Source organism: Melitaea cinxia, chromosome 2 (genome assembly GCF_905220565.1).
Source record: "Melitaea cinxia chromosome 2, ilMelCinx1.1, whole genome shotgun sequence".
In the NCBI taxonomy this organism is placed as follows: Eukaryota; Metazoa; Arthropoda; class Insecta; order Lepidoptera; family Nymphalidae; genus Melitaea; species Melitaea cinxia.
Genome location: NC_059395.1, coordinates 7,823,734 through 7,844,133, shown reverse-complemented (window position 1 = coordinate 7,844,133; position 20,400 = coordinate 7,823,734). Strand labels below are relative to the sequence as shown.

The 20,400-nt window shown below is 33.2% G+C and overlaps 2 protein-coding genes and 1 long non-coding RNA gene across 3 annotated transcripts in view; 2 read left to right on the top strand and 1 right to left on the bottom strand.

Moving 5' to 3' along the window:
• The first annotated feature begins 2,628 nt into the window (after nt 1-2,628).
• LOC123663819 lies at nt 2,629-3,305 on the top strand. Its single transcript, XR_006744707.1, has 2 exons — nt 2,629-2,889; nt 3,223-3,305. It is a non-coding gene; the product is annotated as an uncharacterized LOC123663819 (long non-coding RNA).
• A 4,109-nt stretch (nt 3,306-7,414) lies between these two features.
• LOC123660183 (histone-lysine N-methyltransferase SETMAR) lies at nt 7,415-8,606 on the bottom strand. Its single transcript, XM_045595287.1, has one exon. The coding sequence runs from the start codon at nt 8,379-8,381 to the stop codon at nt 7,554-7,556; it is 828 nt and encodes a 275-aa protein (XP_045451243.1). The 5' UTR covers nt 8,382-8,606; the 3' UTR covers nt 7,415-7,553.
• Nucleotides 8,607-11,337: 2,731 nt separating this feature from the next.
• Nucleotides 11,338-20,400, top strand: part of LOC123659184 (GTPase-activating protein) — a 38,884-nt gene continuing 29,821 nt past the window's right edge. Inside the window, exon 1 of the mRNA XM_045594441.1 lies at nt 11,338-11,884. Within this exon, the coding sequence (XP_045450397.1) occupies nt 11,800-11,884 (85 nt within the window). The 5' untranslated portion in view covers nt 11,338-11,799. The remainder of the gene's footprint in view (nt 11,885-20,400) is intronic.

Below are 20,400 nucleotides of genomic sequence, written 5' to 3'. Positions count from 1 at the left end.
ACATTATCGAGAAAAGAAGAAATAGTAGTTAAAGGCCTAACTATAACAATAGTTGGTAGCATACGGCTCAACTGGTGGTAAGCGATTACCGTAACTTATAAACGCATGCACCACCAGAAGCATTGCAAGCGCGTCGCCGACCCTACCCCAGATTACCCCTAGGAACTCTTGTTATCCTACTCATCAACAGGAACACAACACTCCTTGCAAACAGTCTTATTTAGCTGTCATCTTCTGTAAGGTTGAGATACTACCTCAGTCAGGCTGTTTTATATTGAGTAGGAAATTTCCTGCTGTACCCTACCTCAGTTCGCGCTAAACATCCTGGTTTTCGGTCATATGATTGGGAACTTCCTTCAATATCTGCTCAAAATCTTCGCTGAAGCCAATGAGGCCTATGCTGTTTATATTCTGAGCAACTTTTGGTTTATCTGTCCTCTTAAGCTGCACTTTAACTGTTGCTACAAGAAGTTGGTGACCGAAGCCGCAGTGAGCACCGGGCAAAGTTTTGGCGTTTGTCACAGAACTTCTCCATCGGTCCCCGCCAGTATGTATTCAATTTGATTCCTACATCTATCACCAGGGGATACTCAGGTGTATAGTCTGCTTATTTGATGTATGAAGCGCGTTGCTTTCTACTCTAAAATTTTCTTCAAAATAGAACTGTAACAGTCGCAACACGACGAAGGTGATCATCCTCCCTTGTATCTCCAACTTTGGCGTTAAAGTCCGCCAAGATGTAACTTCTCGTTTTGGGAGTTTTTTAAGTGTGGCAGTCAGTACATCGTAGAAACCCAACACATCTTCTTCGGTTGACTGTGCGGTACAGTGTTGAGTTTCAGTGTCACTATGCGATAACTGGCTGATTTGCATCCCACAACGTACATATTCAACGCCCGCGGTACGATGAAGACCTCTTTTTTGCTGCTATCGTGTTCAGGGCTCGAGAAATACACCGTACTTCCGAGATCAGATATAAAGAGACCCTATACTTTCCAGTGTGTTTCGTTTAGTGGATGGCGCTTTAGTAAAAAGGGATGAATCGGCCCGCGATCTTGGTGTTAAGTTTGATGCCAAATTAACATTCCGCGAGCATGCCGTAAATATATAGAAGAAAGTGTTCAAATGATTAAGGTTTGTAATTCGCACTGTTAAGGGATTCACTAAAAATCCAAAATCAGTACAGATGTATGAGATGTATATATGTATTATATGTTTATGTATGTGTAGTGTATGTATATTTTTATGTTTTTTTATTATTCTTCTATTCCTGCACTACTTTGCCCCGCGTTCACATTATCTCTCACTGCCATGGGTTGACTAGAAGAGATCTCTTTTAGAGATAAGTTCGTCCTTGCCAACTTCATAATGACTATTGTAAATCTCATGCTCGAACGTGTTCAAAATAAATTTACCCGGTTTCTTTACCATAGGCTTTATGGTGTACGTATCCCTTGTATTCCTTGATGTATCCAACATTGTTTGTATTGGGCACCAGCGTGGTGACTATGGGCAACACACATGAATTCATGCCATTTTTTACCTTGCGGAGCCCATGTCCAGCAGTGGACTGCGATAGGCTGAAGTGGGCATAGTTGGATACAACAAGTTGTAAAACTAGCTCGAGGGAGCTGGCTCTTGCAACTTATATTTTAAAATTATTCCGCGATCTTGTTAATAATCCAGGTGCGTTGCTGTGGATAGGTTTGAGCGTGCCCGGTAAGTATCTGCAACGGAGATGGCGACCGGGCTTGTTTGTAGTACCCCACGACAGAACCGAACTAGTGCGCAACAGCCACATGACTCGATCAATCAGAACGCTGAACTTGGTAGCTGACACACTAGACCTTTTTTCTTCTTCGTGAAGTGAGGTCGCGAAAGATGTTATGTATATAATAGGTTATAAGTAGATAATTTAATGTTTTTATTTTTATTACTGTTATACTTTTATTTTTGTAATTACCACACGACGTTAACCAGCACAGCCGATGGATCCAAAAAAAAAAACAATTACTTTTATAAAAATTTATTCATATAGTTTTACATTTAAAATAAAACTTATTCTAAGTAACAATAGTGCTCGATTCTAGAGGCTCTATATAATTGAATTATTATATTAGTTAAAAATGTAATAATTGTGTTTGCTCGCAAAGGAAAAAAAAATCGACTTCAATTACATCGACGAGTAATATACAACGTAGATCGACGAAAAAAAGATTACTCAAAAAGTAATTATCAGATCTCGATAAAATTTATATTTTATCACATGATAAACATCAGCTTCCGATTAAATTAAAAATTATCAAAATCGGTACACCCAGTAAAAAGTTATTGCGGATTTACGAGAGTTTCCTTCGATTTCTCTGGGATTCCATCATCAGATCCTAGTTTCCTTAGCATGGTACCAAACTAGGAATATCCCCTTTCCAACAAAAAAAGAATTATCAAAATCGATACATCCAGTAGAAAGTTATGCGGTATAATACAACGTAGGTCGACGAAAAAGGCGTCAAGTAAAAACGCATTATTAGATATAACTCGAAAAGTAGTTGTTAGATCTCACATAAATTTAAAATGGACCAAATGACACACACCACCTTTCGATCAAAAGAAAATTTGTCTATTGTCCGTTCATCGTAACTTGACGCGTGACTAATTGGTAGCACTGTTTCCTCAGTCGCCATCTTACTTTCAGTTTGATAGCTTGCTGTTTGTGTGCTCTTTTGGTTTATAATAAGTTAATCTGAGTGTTAAAAATGCCGAAGGTGGTAAAAAGTGTTAAAAGACAAACTATTCTTCAAGTTTACGCATTTTGTGAGAAAGAAAAGACTGAGAACAAGCTGATTATTCCATTGCAACAAGTTCGTGCCCGAGTTGCCGCCATGACCGGTATGTTTTATAGGGTTACCAGTTAAAAAGATAATTAGCCCATAGTGGCGAGACATTTTTTTTATTAATTTCTTTAATCTCATTTCATAGATGATACTAAAATTAACAATAATATAATAACCTAACCTATTTGTACCTATTTAAGGAAGTAATTTACCAACTTGAATCGAGGCTCATTTAAGTTTGTCGTGATCTGCATTTTAAGCATATTTGATTACTCGTAAGTAATCAAATATGCTTAAAACGTCGCTTTACTAAAATATTCTAATTTTATAAACTAAGTATCTAGTAAAATAAAATTGCATTATTATTTATTTTTTTTGATGATTACAGATGTATCCGAATCTACTGTGACCAGGATTTTGAGACAAGAAAGAGAGTCCAGTTCTGTTTCGGGTGTGCCTGGTCCGTCAAAAGTAACGACACCAGCAGGCCTAGCATGCACGCCACGACAAAATTTTGTCGACCCCTTTTCTCGTATTATCTCTCTATGTCTACAGTAGCTAACATGCGTGCACGCGATACTCTTCTCGTTACGTCAAGAAGAGATAATCATTAAATTTTAGTGATCCGTGATATTTATCTCTACGGAAGCTAACATGACATCGTAATTTTGTCGAATTTTGTCGTTTTAGGAAGAGAAACTTCTCGTCTTCAATATTATCGACGAGAAAGACGATATATAAAAAATAAATAAAACCGGGTGCCTATTTTTTGTATACCATGGCGTTTCCCTATTATAATTATATAATTTCGGTATACGAAGAGCGGGAAATGCGAAAAGTCGAGTGAAGTGTGCCATATAATGACACAAAAAACGTATTTGCACCCTGTTGCTTCTTATTCTAAATAATAATATTAATAATAATACTTTATTTTAGACCAAAGTATAAGTCCATATTGGGTTAGTGCAACAAGACAAGACAACATTCAGAATAAAAAACAAAACAAAATTATATTAAAAAAATCAATAACTAAAAATAAAATTAAATAGAATAAAAGTAAAATCAATAATCAAAAAAAAAAGAAATTCAAAAATTCAAAAAATTTTAAAAATTAAAAAAAAAAAAAAAAAAACAAACAAACAATGCGTGATAGAATTACAATTATCTAATGTGCGACAAGATATAAAGCACAACACGAGCATATTGTTTTACATATATAATTAAATGCATTTACTTACGCCGTTTTATTTTCCATATTAGAGTTTTTTAAATTAGATATACACTTTTTATCTTAGCCAAAAGGCCGAGAACATTTTTAAATAAAACATGTGTCACTCGTTTGAAATTGGTCAATAACCTTGTAAATTCAACTTTACGACATAAGAAATAAGAATGATATTCAATTGTGATTATGGTTGATAATGTTTCTCTACTCGACAAGGCGAAGTCTTCGGAAGAGAATTTTGTCTCTCGTAGTGCGCATGTTAGGGTAATCGAGAAAATACTCGATGTAGACATTATCTTTCTCTCTCGTCAAGAGATATCTCGTTGTATGCATGCTAGGCCGGCAGGAAAGACGCGACCAAATCGCGATAAGAAGATCAAGATTGATGACTTCGATGCTAGTGCAATTCGACAAAAAATTATGTCATTTTACGCTGTAAGAAAAGAAATCCCTACATTAAACAAATTACTTGTCGAATTACGAGAGGAAATAAATTTTGAAGGTGGGCGTACTACACTATGGAAAATATTAAAACAACTTGGATATAAATATAAAAAGTGTCAATCAAAACGAAAAATGTTAGTGGAGCGAACAGATATAGCTACCTGGCGATTTAATTATTTAAGTGAAATTAAAAAATACCGAGAAGAGGGGCGGACTATAGTTTATTTAGACGAAACTTTTATACATTCGTCATATAGTGTGCAAAAATGTTGGCAGTCAGAGTCTGAAGAAGGTGCATTGGTCAGAGATTATGGTATGGGTAGGCGATGGATAATTGCACACGCAGGAACTACAGATGGCTTCATTAATAAAGCATTACTGCTATTCAAATCGCAAACAAAATCATCCGACTACCATGACGACATGAATAGCGATAACTTTATAAAATGGCTGGAAAAACAAGTTTTACCAAACCTGCCACCTAAATGTGTGATTGTGATGGACAATGCCCCATATCATACTGTGCAAACAAATAAAAGCCCTAATATGACAAGCCTCAAAGCAGATATGGTAGAGTGGCTTCAAAACAAGGGGCTGTTGTTTTCACCAAATTTGACAAAAAATGTTTTGTATGAATTAATTAAAAAAAATAAACCAGAGCCTATATATAAAGCCGACGAATTAATAAAATTACATGGTCATGATGTTTTACGACTGCCCCCATATCATGCAGATTTAAATCCGATCGGATTAGTATGGAGTGTAATGAAGAGACGGTTTGCAGAAAAAAATGTGGGCCAGAGGGATGATCAAGTGGAATCACTTATACGAGAATCATTTGGCTCAATAAGCAATGATATTTGGAAAAAAGAGTGCTCTCATGTAATAAAAATTGAAGATGATTACATACTTAAAGATAAAAAAATAGACGAAGGAAGCGATCGCTTTTTATTGTGGGTTGGTAGTGAAGAAAGTGATAGTGACAGTGAGCATTCAAGCAACATTGAAGAAGATATGATTCCTTTACACCTTATTGATCATAATTATTATTAAAGTGGTTATTTTTTACCCTGTTTTGTTTAATTTATCCTGAATGCTCCTAGTGATGTATGAATAATTTTAAAGAGTACACTATCACCGAGTTGTGGGAAAAATCCAAAAATTTAAGTAGAGGTTAAACTAATAAAATAGCAAGAATTGTAAATAAGAAATGAAATCTTGTGAATAAATTAGTTTAATCACTACTTAAATTTTTAATTATGTTTCACACACTTAATAAGTCTTGTGTATACTTAAAAGTACGTCAGTAGTAATCGTAGTAACAGTGAATTACGAAATTAATGCCCTTACTTGTAGATATATGTACATGCTATTCCGGTTCTTTAGACTTGTCCCTACATTTCGGGATCGCTTTTCGTATAAACACATGCAACACTGCAAATTTCAGTGCTACCAATCAGATTACGCGTCAAGTTACGATGAACGGATAATAAATCGCTCCACCCAGTCAAAAGTTCTGAAGTAACATGCATAAAAAAAATACAGTCGAATTGAGAATCTCCTCCTTTTTTGGAGTCGGTTAAAAAGGTAAAATATGAGAATGCTGATGATGATCTTTATTGACGTCATATATTGCAACGGCGACTCGTGGTGACGCGCGGTGTCAGCGATTCCCTTGTATATATTTAGTAGGCATTATACCTACCTACTATTACAATGTACTCTGTGGTTTTAGTATTGTTGTTCTTGTTTAGCTAATTCTTATTTTTATATTGTGGATTTTGTATGTTAATTTTTTCTGTTTTTTCCTTTTTCTATTTCTAATAAATTGGGTTCTGCCTGTAATATTATATGTAAGAAAGAAATTAATAAATAAATAAATGTTCCAATGCGATGGTATGTCGAATCCAAAATTCCGCCGATAAACTGTCACGCAGTTTGGCGGATTATGAAATTGTACAGTATTTGGTCCACTAAAGAATTTATTATTTAAAAAAAATAGACTTGCAGGTATTAGAATCATCAGTAGCTGAATGTCTATGCGGTGCCTGACGAGCCACGAGCATATGGCCGGTAGAATTTTCACACCACCTTTCCCGGATAGATGACACGGGGTGTCAGCCGGATCGCTAGATTTGCTCATTTAATGCGCGTGACCTAGGTCCACCGGGTCGGAAAAAAGTTACTCGTTAGTGGTCGCTACCAGCGTTCCCCGTATTAGCAGGTGTAAGCCTAGAAACCCGTACCCAGACCGGCAGGCCCAACAACGTCTGTCAGGACAACACACACACACACACACGCGACACATTACAATTTTTAAAAAGGATGTATTGTATATTTTGTTAACTTACTTAAAATATAGTAAATATTTGAAATAAGTTAACAAAATCGACTTTGTATTTTAGGAACATAATGTAATTTTAAGAAGTGAAGCAATTTAAATATTATTATTCTTAATTGTGATTTGCCTGCATTAATTTACATTTTTTTTATGTGTTTGTGCAAATATATTTTTTTGCTAATTAGTAGTTTCCACAATGCACAACTACAAGGTCACAACTTAAAAACAAAATTTTCTGATGAAGTAGAAAAAAATAAAAATTCAGCACAGTAAAAGAGGAAATTAAACTATCTGCATCTGTGTGGCATTACTTTTAGCCAATACAGGTACTGAAGCGACTAAAAGAAGTGATATCAGATCACTTATCATCATCATCACTTCAGCCTATTGCAGCTCACTGCTAGACATAGGACTCCACAAGTTCGCGCCAGAAATGGCGCAAACTCATGTGTGTTGACCATAATAACCACACTGGGCAGGCGGGTTGATGCGGTTGTCTTTGTCTTACCAAAGATGCTACTGCCCATCTTCGAGATGACTAACGCAGATGAGATTAACAAAAAAAAAAACTTTTTAAATATGCATATATTGTTTCAATATTTATCAATATATTATTTTTCTACATATGTACAACATGTCTTAAGAAATCAGCACTAACTTAAATTACATTTCAAAAATAAACTATATTTACTACTACATTTTTATAATTCTAATAAACATTATATGGCATATACCCTCTACACATTTTGCTTCCACACAAACACATCTTTACTTTATTTAAATCTTGAGAAATGGAGCTTATTAGATTATCTGCACCATAGTCACAAGTGATTTCTTCATTTGGAAATATATCCACGCAACTAAACACAGCCAGTTTAGGAATTGGAGAATTAACTCGAACCGGTATTATTACAGATTTAGGTTCACAGCTATGATTTATGTATCTACCAATATTGCCAAACATTCTCGGGTCTATAAAAGTTTGGATAGTTGTGTTATTCACATGTTCATTTAGACAAAAAATATAATTCATATTGCAATTTTTTTCGTTGTACTGGTGACGACGTACCGCCTCTGACTTTGTTATGACTTCCCCAGCATACTCACAAATAAATGTACCTTTACCAATGAATTGGCTTGTAAATAAACCTAAACCTATTGATTTCTGCTTACAGGTTGTCACATAAAGAGTTTCTATCGGTCCATTTTGGACAAGCCTATTACCACAATTTTCAAAACACTTGCAATATTCACTACATTCTATTACAGGGTATGTAAAGTCAACATTTTCATTTTTTATTTTGTAGAGTTTTAGAATATGCGATCCTAATTCAGAAGTATAATTTGCTCCACCAGAAATTTTAAGACAATCACAGTTACTTTCGTTACATTTTTCACTACAGCTACAACTATGTACTAGTTGAGAATTATACATTTCCATTAAACTGGTATACTCATTACTTTGTTCCTCTGAACCTGGTATGTTCTCATCAATATAAGCAATACCATCTTCTATGTGAGAATAGTTGTCATGCATATTGTTTCAAAATTTACCCTTATTTGTATTCAATATAAAAGTTAAATCTATTTTAAACAAATACATTGAATTTCTTATATCGTGGATTTTTGTGACTTTTAGTGGTGCACTGCAAAATGATAGACAGTATTTCTAATTCTGATGGTTTTTTTTTATATTTCTGAACCTGAAACTCCGTATTTTATTATTATACTCTTTGACCTGAAAGGACAATTTTATTGACAGACTGACATTTTTAATTGTCAAGTTCTTATGGGTGCGTTCCACTAATGACCATAACGATTGTAACGACCTCTCTATCGTTCCACCTAAGAGCTAAGGCCCGTGGTCGTCGCGAGCGATCGCTCGGCGTCATAGATGTCATCACTGTTCGCGACCACATCACGACCACTTCACCCACAAAATATAGGTGGGTCAGAGTTGGCTTTCATGAAAATGTAATGAAGTATGAATGTAATGAAGGGTATTAAAACACGAGTGTGAGTTTATGAAACGAGCGCAGCGAGTTTCATAATAGTAACGAGTGTTTTAATACCCGTGTTATATGCACATCACGACCACATCACGACCACTTCACCCACAAAATATAGATGGGTCAGAGTTGGCTTTCATGAAAAGGTAGCGGAAATTTGAAAAAACAACTGTCAATGTCAAATTGTGAATATCATCAGATCTTGATGATGATGAACTTTCCGAGTCATTATCTCTCTTTCATTTCGTCAAAAATGCAACGATAAATTTACGGAATCCATGTTGAATTAAGTTTAACTCTAATCCATGCGAAATATTTACTTACAACCCTCGCAGTTACATGTTTTTATTAAGCCGCCATATTGCGAGCAAATAGTGTTCAAATATGCGTTCCACCTATGAAATTCGTCTACAACGCCCGCGGCGTTTTTACGTTAGTGGAACGGCAATTTCAGCGGTCGTGGTCGAAGGCGTTGCGGGCCTTAAATGTAACATAGCCTATGTCAGTATACTTACCTTACTACCACGACTTTATACTCAGGCTGGGCAACTACAGCGATGGGTGTATGCCAGCTTAATGGACTAATGGTTTACAGCCATCAGAGGCAGAAAATCAATGCCGAAGATCGATGGTCTTCACACGTGACGCATTTATGTTTTAAAATATTCATTCATTCAGATTAATGTCTTCCAACAGTGCCAAACTAGCACAGATGATTTCACCAATGTCACGTAGAATGGATGAGACACGAAGGAGATTCATCGGTGCGGTTGAGAATACGGCATCAATAGACTATTGAAGGTCGTAGTAATAGTAGGTATTTAATAGTTAGCCCGTAAACTAATACGACACAAACATACAGAGTACAACAAACACATCCAAACATTGTTAGTAATCTATAACAGTTAAGTCATGTTAGAACTATCAACACGAATTTATAGTTTAATTTTATTTCGTTTAATATATTTACATAACAAAGGACAAAAAGGACTAAACAAAAGCATTAGCAGACTTTCAATATTTTACAAGGAAGGACATCATAGATGGGACAAACGAGTTTTGCACAGTTTAAAAGGATATGAAATGCTGTACCTTCGTGTAGACCACATTCACACAGGGAATGATCACGCACCCTAATCTTAGCCAGATGAACTGGAGTGCACGAATGTCCAAGACGCAAACGACAGATTGTAGATGTCACCCAGCGGTGTGAATGTCTATGATGTTTTAAAATATAGCCAATTACAATGAAGCGTCACTCAACGAAAAGTTATGACATTATCGTACTAATCTCTCACCAATGAAATTGGACTTAGTTTCCTGACCTGTATATAAGACCGTGCTATACTCCACAGATGAATGATACTTTAATGTTACCTGTAAATAAATTATATTTACCTAAACATAGTGTATAATTTCAAAATTAAATTTGTTATAAATTACTTAAAAACTGCTATACTATAATTATTTTACACACTTGTTATATACACTATGTTATTTTACACACTTGCATAGAGGGCTGTGTGTACGTTAGTAGCGTTCACAGGGAGGCTCGGTTTTGGTATCAGTCTTGGTTACTGTATGGTAAACCATACACTGGTTTTATTTATGAGAAAATTATTTAAAACTAAGTTAAAATATTTAAAAACTAAGTTACGTTATCTAGTCAAGTAGTTATTATCTTCGTCATTTACATCGACAGTGTCTCCGTTTACTATCTTTACATTTTAATATTAAATATATTTTTAAATATCCCATTAAGCCTTTTAAAGAAATAAACTCCAATCGCATGTTGGAACTATCACACACACTTTTTTTTAAAACTTTTTATATAATTTTCTTCTTTGTTCTCTTCTCGAAAGGCATAGTCTACTTTCACTCTCACAAATCTATCTCTATCCATTAATCGTGTTTTATCGGTCCTGGTAAATCGGCATTTTTTTTATTAAAATACCTAGTAGCAAGTTCTAGTAAGCGCACTATGTTAAAGTTAAAGTGACATTAATTAGGTGACTAAACATGCTGCCATGTAAAAAGTGTCATTCCTGACACGAACATTTTAATTTAAAAAGGTGACTTATTAAATCAAAACTTTTTTGATAAATTAATTTCTCTGCTACCATGATACTCGACTATAGTTATTAGTCTGGCCGCTCAAATTACTTTAAAACATGGTAAAACACTCTCTGTTGGCTATGGTACTAATAAATAGATGAAAAAGAAACTATTTTTAAAATAGTTACAGATAAAAATAAAAGATAAATTTTCTTGAAATGTTCTATTTCAAAGTTACAAGTACTCAATTCAAGTTATTTTAATATTTAATATCTAATTGAAGCATTTGATTACATGTTATTATTCGTTACTTTACTCGTTTTACACATTTGAAAGTACAAACCATGGACACGAGAGGTACAAGATGGGTACAAGGTTGTTGTCACATTAGAATTGTCAGTTGCTGTATTGTATCGGCTGTCTGTGTCAGTCCATGAATGTTCTACCGCGCAGGCGCAGTTATGACGTGACGTAATTGTCCATTCATACTTTTTGTTCATTCAATGAGACAAATATTTTATTGACGAAGTGTTGTGTAAATCAAATTACAACTGAGACTGTCTAAGTCAAATTCGTTATGAGTTATATTTTGCTTTTTAATCCAGTGAAGTGATTATTTGTGTTAGCTAGACGTAAAGTGCATTCATTGATGAATTAAAAGTGCACGTATTGAGCACATGCGCAATGGAAGTAAAAATCATTCAATTTTAACTGTGCTGTAAATCTAAGAATGTGGGAAAATAAAACTTTTTACATATTTTCTTATGTTCAAATTGGAACTGGCCAGTTACTTCGAGCTTGTTAAAAACAGGCTCAAGTAGAACATTACGACACTCCGGAAGTGGCGGGACAAGCCGGCCGAGGGGCTCGTTCCGAAAGAGATAACAGCGGATGAAAGAGATAAACAGTTATGGATTTAACATGGCGGACGAAACGCGTAAAGTGCGAGTAGAAGAAAGATTGAAAATTAAGATAGGTACGTACTCTTTAAGAGCATATTATCAATATGAGTTGAGACTCACTAGTGATCTCGATAGCTTGAAAGTAAAAATATTACGTTAGAATCTTTTTAGTGTGTTAATGTCTTGTTGTCACCGAGATGAACAGGTGGTGCTAAAAAAGTAAGATTCCCTGCTCCGTTTTAGTCGAATATAGTTTCTGTGTCTCGATAAAGACCTATGAGAGTTTGACCTAGCCTTACGTTACCAAGAAGTCCTTTTGATGAGTTAGGAAGTCGAGATGGCCCTTTGTTTTTGTCGTTGATTACTTTGACAGTTCGCGTGCAGTTTATGAATGAATGCCGTGAACACAATGAACTCGTGCTTAGATCACATTAGATTAGATATCTTTTGTATACTATTGTATTAGTAATATATTATCACATTGCCCATCTTACTACTAAACTGAAAATGTTGAATATTACTGCTGATTAAACTTTTACTTTTCATTTGTAAATTGTCAACTTTAATTTTTTAACTGTAATAAAATATAATAGTTTAATTTAAACAGTAATTAATTGTGCTTAGTAACAATTTTTAGGATAATTTATAAAAACAATGAATAGTAAAATAATTTAGTTTTTATACTTACATTAGGATTACATTAGGCATACTGTTTAAGCTTTTTATGGAGCTGTGTGGAATTCATAATATTGTAAGTTTATTTTAAGATTTATGTATTTAAATTATTAAGCTAATAAAAATCTATAAAGCACTGTTGAAGTTCTACTAAAGTTGTTGCTATGTTGTATCCAGTGACATTAATATATATATATTTAAAAAAGTCACTGTTCTAGTTTCAATAATTATTCTTCTGAAATAGTAAATGAATATTTAAAATAAAGACAATAAATTTACATTGGCTTGCTTGTATTAATAATAAATTCTTGTCTGTTAAGAAAAGGTAATAAATAAAGAAATAATTAGTAGGAAAAGTCATAAAGTAGACGTAAAATGTAGCCAAATTTTTTTTTTTGCTAAGAGGTAACTAAATGTTTATAAGGTGACTGAGTTCCAACTTCCTGTTAAGCTTTTCCATGACTATTACTATTAAGGTAACACAGCCGTCTACCCGTCTACATCAAGGGTAAAAACACCCAATCTTTCTTGATTTTTTTAACTTAATGTGTTTTGAATTTTTAAGCTTTTTTATTGTTAACAATATTATCTGGAGTTATGATAAATACAGTTAATTTTGTGACTAAATACACGAGAGACTTAGAAAACCTAAAATAAATCATAAAGTGTAAATTTTGCTTAGGTATTCTAAATAAGACCTATATAATTAATAATATCTATTATTAGCCACATAGTAGTTGTGTTTATGTCTTGTTGGTGTCAATAATAAATAAACAAATGAATACAGCATTGGGTAATTTTCAACCTAGGGAATGTAAGAGTTCATAGAAATTTATGTCTTATAAAAATATCATATTTCATATTATTATAAAAGTGTTGACTGCATAACTGTTACTAAAATTTAGAAACACTATAGAAACTACTACACGTTAGAAATACTATAAATATATGCTAATATGTGAGTCAAATTATGTGTTAACAATAAAACAACAAACAAAGATAAGTTAGACTTACCAACATGTTTGTAATTGCAAATTGTAACTGTGATTTAAAATGCGATTGAGAATATATAAATACACCTTTGTTTTCAATTTGGACTCCCATTTGTCTAAAACTAGTGGATACCTGTTATATCACTTAGGAGCAAAATTGTAGTTAAAACATGCTATTTCTGGTTCAATTGGTGGTCAGTCAAATTGTTTGACGTTTATGAATATTGCTCTGATCTCAATTTCTGCTGCTGTGGTTTTATTGCCCATGCTACTTCAGCATAATGTGGATTAATAATAAAGAATATCTTATTAAAATCTGTTTGATTTAATTATTGAAATATGAAACTTATTGATTATAAACTAGTAGCAAAAAAAAATGTTTCAAAGGGTCTATAATAATTGTACATTTCAACTAATGATCCTTAGGTATGTTTGTTTTAGTAAATATGCTTTTAGTTACTTGTTTCTGCCCATGTTTTGTTTTAAGGGGCATTAGGAATTTATAATATTTAAAACAAAAAACATAACTGTCTCTCGATCTCTAGATAGAATTTCAATATTTTAAATTAATTTCCGAGAATACCACTATGAAAACCGCAATCCTAAGGCTCTTATATTTTTTGTGGTGTACACAACTTGAAGTGTAGAGTGTAAACATATAAAACAAGATGTTTCAAATATTTTTTAACCGACTTCAAAAAAGGAGGAGCTTACTCAATTCAACCATGTATTATACATACATCTTATATGTAAAATTCTCGTGTCACGGTGTTTGTAGTTAAACTCCTCCGAAACGACTTGACCGATTCTCATGAAATTTTGTATGCATATCGAACTCAAACAACATCTATTTTTCATACCCCCAAGTTATAGGGGGGGGGGGGGATTGAGAAGGTTAATAAAATATATGGCAAAACAACGTTTGTGGTGTGGTGGTAGTATATATATTTTTTTTGTATGTTTGGACATAACTTTTTCATTTATGAACTGATTTTGATTTTTTTTTTTGTTAGAATGGAGATATCCCAGGTGTGGTATCATTATCTGATGATGGAATCCCAGAGAAATCGAGGAAAACCCTCAAAAATCGTAGTGACGCCTAGTGCGTTTGTTAATTTTTTTTCTTCTACTTACGTTGTAAGATTCGTCGTCTGTGTAATTGAAGTCTTTCGTTTGCGAGCAAACATAATTATTTAACTGTTATTGTTCTTATAAGAAACCTCCCTATTGTATATTTTATATTACTAACTGCCAGGCACTTTTTATTAATATTTTTATCTATACATCTATACAAATAAATAAAATTGGAGTGTCTGTTTGTAATATAAAAATAACCACTTTTAACTAAATTCATATATACACGCTACATATACCAAAATACTTATTTTTATAATTTTTCTGTCTGTCTGTCTGTTTGGTCCGGCTAATCTCTGAAACGACTGGACCGATTTTGATGGAAGTAACTTAGGCTACTTTTATTTTAGATTTTTTTTATAACTGCAAACTAAACAATAACTAATTTGTTAAATTCCACGTGGACGAAGTCGCGGGCACAGCTAGTTTTAATATAATATTTATGTATCTAGAAACAAAATGCTTTTATTTATAAATTTATTTAATTTTTTGGGAAACATAAATAGTAGTTATACATTAAAAATGAGTTATTAAGTTCTAAATTGACCAATCAAGTTTCCATATTTTATTGACACATCAGACAAAAGCTATTTAAAAATACATACTATTTAAAAAAAAACAGTCTCTTAACATATGAGATATATTGCTCTGTTATATAGTTTCTTGATAAATATTTATGACTGAATGAAGTTTATTAAAAACTGTCTGATTTTATTGAAATATATTATTATTTGTATGTATTGCATGCATTTGCCTGTTTAGTACAACCTATATAACATCAAGCTTACTATAAATCAGTTATATACTAAATTAATCTTTGGAATGAATGTATGTAATGATGTGTACATTGTACAACACAAAACAGTACATTGCTTATTATAATACATGAATAGAACTGCACAAAGTTAACAATGTAACATGATTTTTTCATCCATTGACACAGTATATAGTCCTAGCGTTAGCCACAAGTTTAATTAAACTAAATATTATATACAGTGTTGTATCATTGTATTGTACCATAGCTCATTAATTTGAAATGGCAAGTTATTAGTGTGTAGTAGCTGTGTAAATGATTGATTTGTGTCGATGGCGGCGCGAACACATAAATCCAGTGATAACACAAAGTGTGTCTGATGAGATAAGGGTGCAGTATGCCTTCCGGGGCGCGACCCTAGACCCTTTCGACTCGGCTGTTAGATATAACAAACAATGAACCTTATATAATATTTATACTATCAAAATATTACTCCACTATTGAAACTTAATAATTATTATTTAGGGCGAAATGTACTGTTACATTATGACAAGAAGTCCCTTGCGATTTCACTTGCGTTGAGTAAGGTTGGTATTTATAAATAGTAAACCACCCTAGGGTGTCGTAGCGTGAAGTTTTATGGGTTACACGCACACCTTTACACGCAAAAATAATTTACGTTAAATATGACTTGATCGCAAAAAGTAAAACAAAGCATTCAAAATATTTTACTTATTAATTAATTATTACCTTTATAGACCAACTTTTGAGAGGATAATAGGAGAATGATATATTCAATGACTAAAAAATAATTGGTTTTGGTCACGAACCGTTAAAGTTCAAAGGAATGTTAGAATTTGAACTATTTAATCCCGCTTCAATTAATGCAATAGGATGTTCATAGAATATTAGTAACATATTTCAGATAAAAACACGCTGACGGGGACATCTTATGACTTCATTGTACTTTACAACCACTCCTACTATCAAGGGAGGTAGGCGTATATAGAGGCGTGGCATCTTTACCTATATACATATATATTCGACCCTTGCGGTTACACCCACGTCGATTTTAGATACTTATTAGATACTAGCCGTACCCGCGACTTCGTCCGCGCGGAATTTAACAAAAAAGTTCAGTTCACTGAGTTATAAAATAAATCAATTCCGAAAATAAAAGTAGCCTAAGTTACTCCTTACTATATCAGCTATCTACCAGTGAAAGTCCCGTTAAAATCAGTTGAACTGTTTTAGAGATTAGCCGGAACAAACAGATAAAAATTGTAATTAATGTTATTTTGGTATATGTATCGTGTATACATCCATATGCATTTTAAAATAAAAAGCGGTTATTTTAATATTACAAACAGACACTCCAATTTTATTTATTTTTAGTATAGTTTTGTATATATATATATATATACGGTCATTTATTGTCACTGAATCGCTTGTATAATCTTTAGCGATATGGTATATAGTCAATACTTTCCTAAAAGGATTAATAGATTTGGTAACAATTCTTTACCCTTGAGCTTTATCGTACTTGCTAGATTAAAGCATTTTAATACTTCTCTCACCAATGTATAAACTGCATTATATAAAACTAACACAGTAGCGGAACAGAAGCCGCAAATAAATGTCAATGCGTATAAAATGTAACAATTACGTATTAAAAAGATTAGATATGCTAGAAATGCATATTTCCGGTGAGATTAAAAAAAATGGCGATTGTATTCTTTAACTTTTCTTCGTTAAAATGAGTAAAATATTCGAAATCGTGTTAAAATATCTGTCGACGTAATTAGTAAAGTTCTGTCGTTGTATATCGAGTGTTCTTATGGCAACTTCCGCTGAGGTTGTACCTTATCTGTAATACACCTTTGTTCGACGCCATCGTTTAGTCAACTAGCCAACTGGGCCGCAATTAATTGAATCCCATTATATTAATGAACTGCATGATTCAAGTTAGTAGTCGATACTTAGCTCTATACTTTGTGATATATAAGAAAATTCTACATTAGAAATTCAAATATATAAGTATATTTACATAATGTATTAGAAAACAAATATAGGCGTTTGAAATAAGGTACTATGATCTAAAAAAAAAACTACTAATAACTATATCAAATACCGATATTATAGGTATGTATAACGTTTACTAAAGTCTCCCTATTTAGCTTCGAATAGCTCAATATGATGTAACAGGCTAAATCGTACCTCTACTAATGGAAAATATAAACGTTTTTATGTAACATGGAATAAATATAAAAAAACACGATAAATAGGCGTAAAATAAATAATAAACATAAACAAACGAGGGCTAAGAATTTTACTTAACATAATATTATCGCACTTGTTTACTACCGACGTGAGGTTAAAAATAGGCACTTAGTAATTTGTAATGATAAAACGAAGAATATTTGTCTGATAACGATGCAAATACAACCCGTTACTTATTACGGTCATGTTGCATTATTTGTTCCGTTCGATTGTACTTTTATTTATTATTTATGGACAAGTTTTAACGATTACCTTTAAGGCTTAAATTTGTATAAAGGATATTGTAAAAGCTTATGTTTTATTTACACATTTAATTAAAATTAATTGATTTGGAACTAAGATTTAACAAACATTTTTGTCTTATGTGGTGGTATAGGTGGTGGATGCAGGCCAAGGCTTAACTGAGATATTAGCCTAGATATATTACAGATATCGCATTTTTTAAGGTGCGCATGAATCGATTTCTAACTACTTAAACGCATGCCATGTTTGTCGTTTAGTGTTGTAATGTATCAATGATCTCCAACTTTAGTAGTTCGTGTTAACAACGGTGATCAGTGTGTCAGTGAAAATTAAATTTTTTCTTTACTAAAATAGAAAATGTTGTAAATTTACAACAATCATTGTACAAAAATATAACTAATAATCTAAATATTTTATGATGGTAATCAGGGGCGTTCAAGTATTACCTAAAGCAGTTTGGGAGAGTGGGTGGGGTCTACGGTATTACGATGCGTTACAGGGGCGCGAACGCGCGGGGTTCGAACAACGTGTTACGTAACATTATTTTTTTATTTAAGTCACCAACCCGCCTGCGCAGCGTGGTGACTATGGGCAACACACATGAGTTTACGCCATTTTTGGCGCGAACTTGTGGAGACCTATGTCCATCGATTGCGATAGGCTGAAGTGACTGTGTATGATTTGAAAAAAACTAGGGAATTAAAGTCTATTAAATTCGCAACCATTTTCGTTTATGTTTTAAGTTGAGGTTAAAATAAATATGTTATTTTATTTTAAGAATTTATCACCAACAAAAAGCTAAAATAAGAGAATGCACAAGAAGAATAATGGTGGATAATTTGTTGAGTAAGATTAAGAATTTTTTACTTGGTTTCACAAGCCGTGGTCGCGGGTAGACTAGTAGATACTTATACCTACTAAATACTAATACATATACTGCAGTCAAACGTTATGGCGCGTTACATAAGACGAGAGGGTTAAAAATCTTCAAAAATTGCGTTAGTACTCCTCCTTAAAAAAAAGGAATCGTCAAAGATCATTTAGTGATCTTAAGTATAACAAGTTTTGGAAATCCGTGTACTAGTTTAAATCTTAACTGAGTTACGTATCTCCGTCTAAAGTGTAGTCTCAGGTGGAGGGTTCCTAATTTAATAACGACTGCAGTTACTTCAAGTGCCATCCGCACTGATGAAGGCCACCGGTTCTGTTTGGTCCGCGATATATTTACTACGTCCTTCTTGCTGTTTTGAAATTGAATTTTGAAACATTTATAAACGAAAATTAATTTTCTAATCAATACATATAATAAAAATGTGACGGATCGTTGTCTGTACATAGAAGTTGTATGAGAAAAAACATTATCGGGATCTATATCAACACAAATAGCACCCAAAACAATGATTGTTAGAATTTTTGTCTGTTTGCTTGTGCGTTTGGACACGCTAATCTCAGAAACAGCTTATCAGATTTACATATGGTTTTCACTAATGTATTGTGGTAGGCTTCACGAATTATTGAAATCATCATCATTGCCATCATTATATTGTGGTAGGGTTCATAAATAAAAAAAGTTATGCCAATTTAAAGAATTACGTTGAACATGTAAATACCCAAAATGCGGACGAAGTCGCGAGCACAGCTAGTTGATAATAAACGTGTGTTATAATTTTATGAATTCGTTTGTAAAATACCAGTTGGATGAATTGTTGATAAAATTTATTTTTATCGCGAAAGACTGAACTGTCTCGTCGCTTTTTCTCTATATTTTACAACGATTAAACTAATCAAAAAGTATTACTTGTGTTGGTCCATTTTTGACCTGCAAAGTTTTGAATCTTCGATTCAAAAAAAAGCTACTATCTTAACGCAAAAGCAATGACAACAGCACAGTTATTGTCTAATAAAAAACTAGAACCGTCATCTTTTTATAAATGACTTTGTCAAAATCTAAATTTATTTACTTTTTACGAAAGTTTCTTTCGAAGCGAAGATTTAGAAGTAGCTACATATTGTGGCGGAATGCCGATTGCCCCAAAGAGAGACGATAATAAACTCGACAGTTACTCTTGTCAGTATGCATTTTTAAGAATTTAAATTTAGCCCAGCGCACTGCATAAAAAAACTTTTCTAAGCTCAAGCAACTTTATACATTTATAGTCTTGAATAAAAAGGTAGAGCTTGAAAAATTGGCTAAGCAGGTTTTATAAATAGATAAATGGAAGAAAACATGAGCTTGGTAAAGTCGAAAACTTATCGTACTAAGTTTATCCTTTTATTTTTATTTAACACAATGCATAACACTGCATTTCTTTCGAGGTAATCACTGTTATTATAGATGTAGATAATATTTTTATGACGACGCGTTGGCGCAGCGGTCACAGTACTGACTGTTGCGCTGACGGTCGCGGGTTCGATCCCCGCTCACGACAAATATTTGTATTGGCCATATAGATGTTTGTCATGGTCTGGGCGTTTGTGCAATATATATTGTGTGTCTCCGGACCCCCAACAC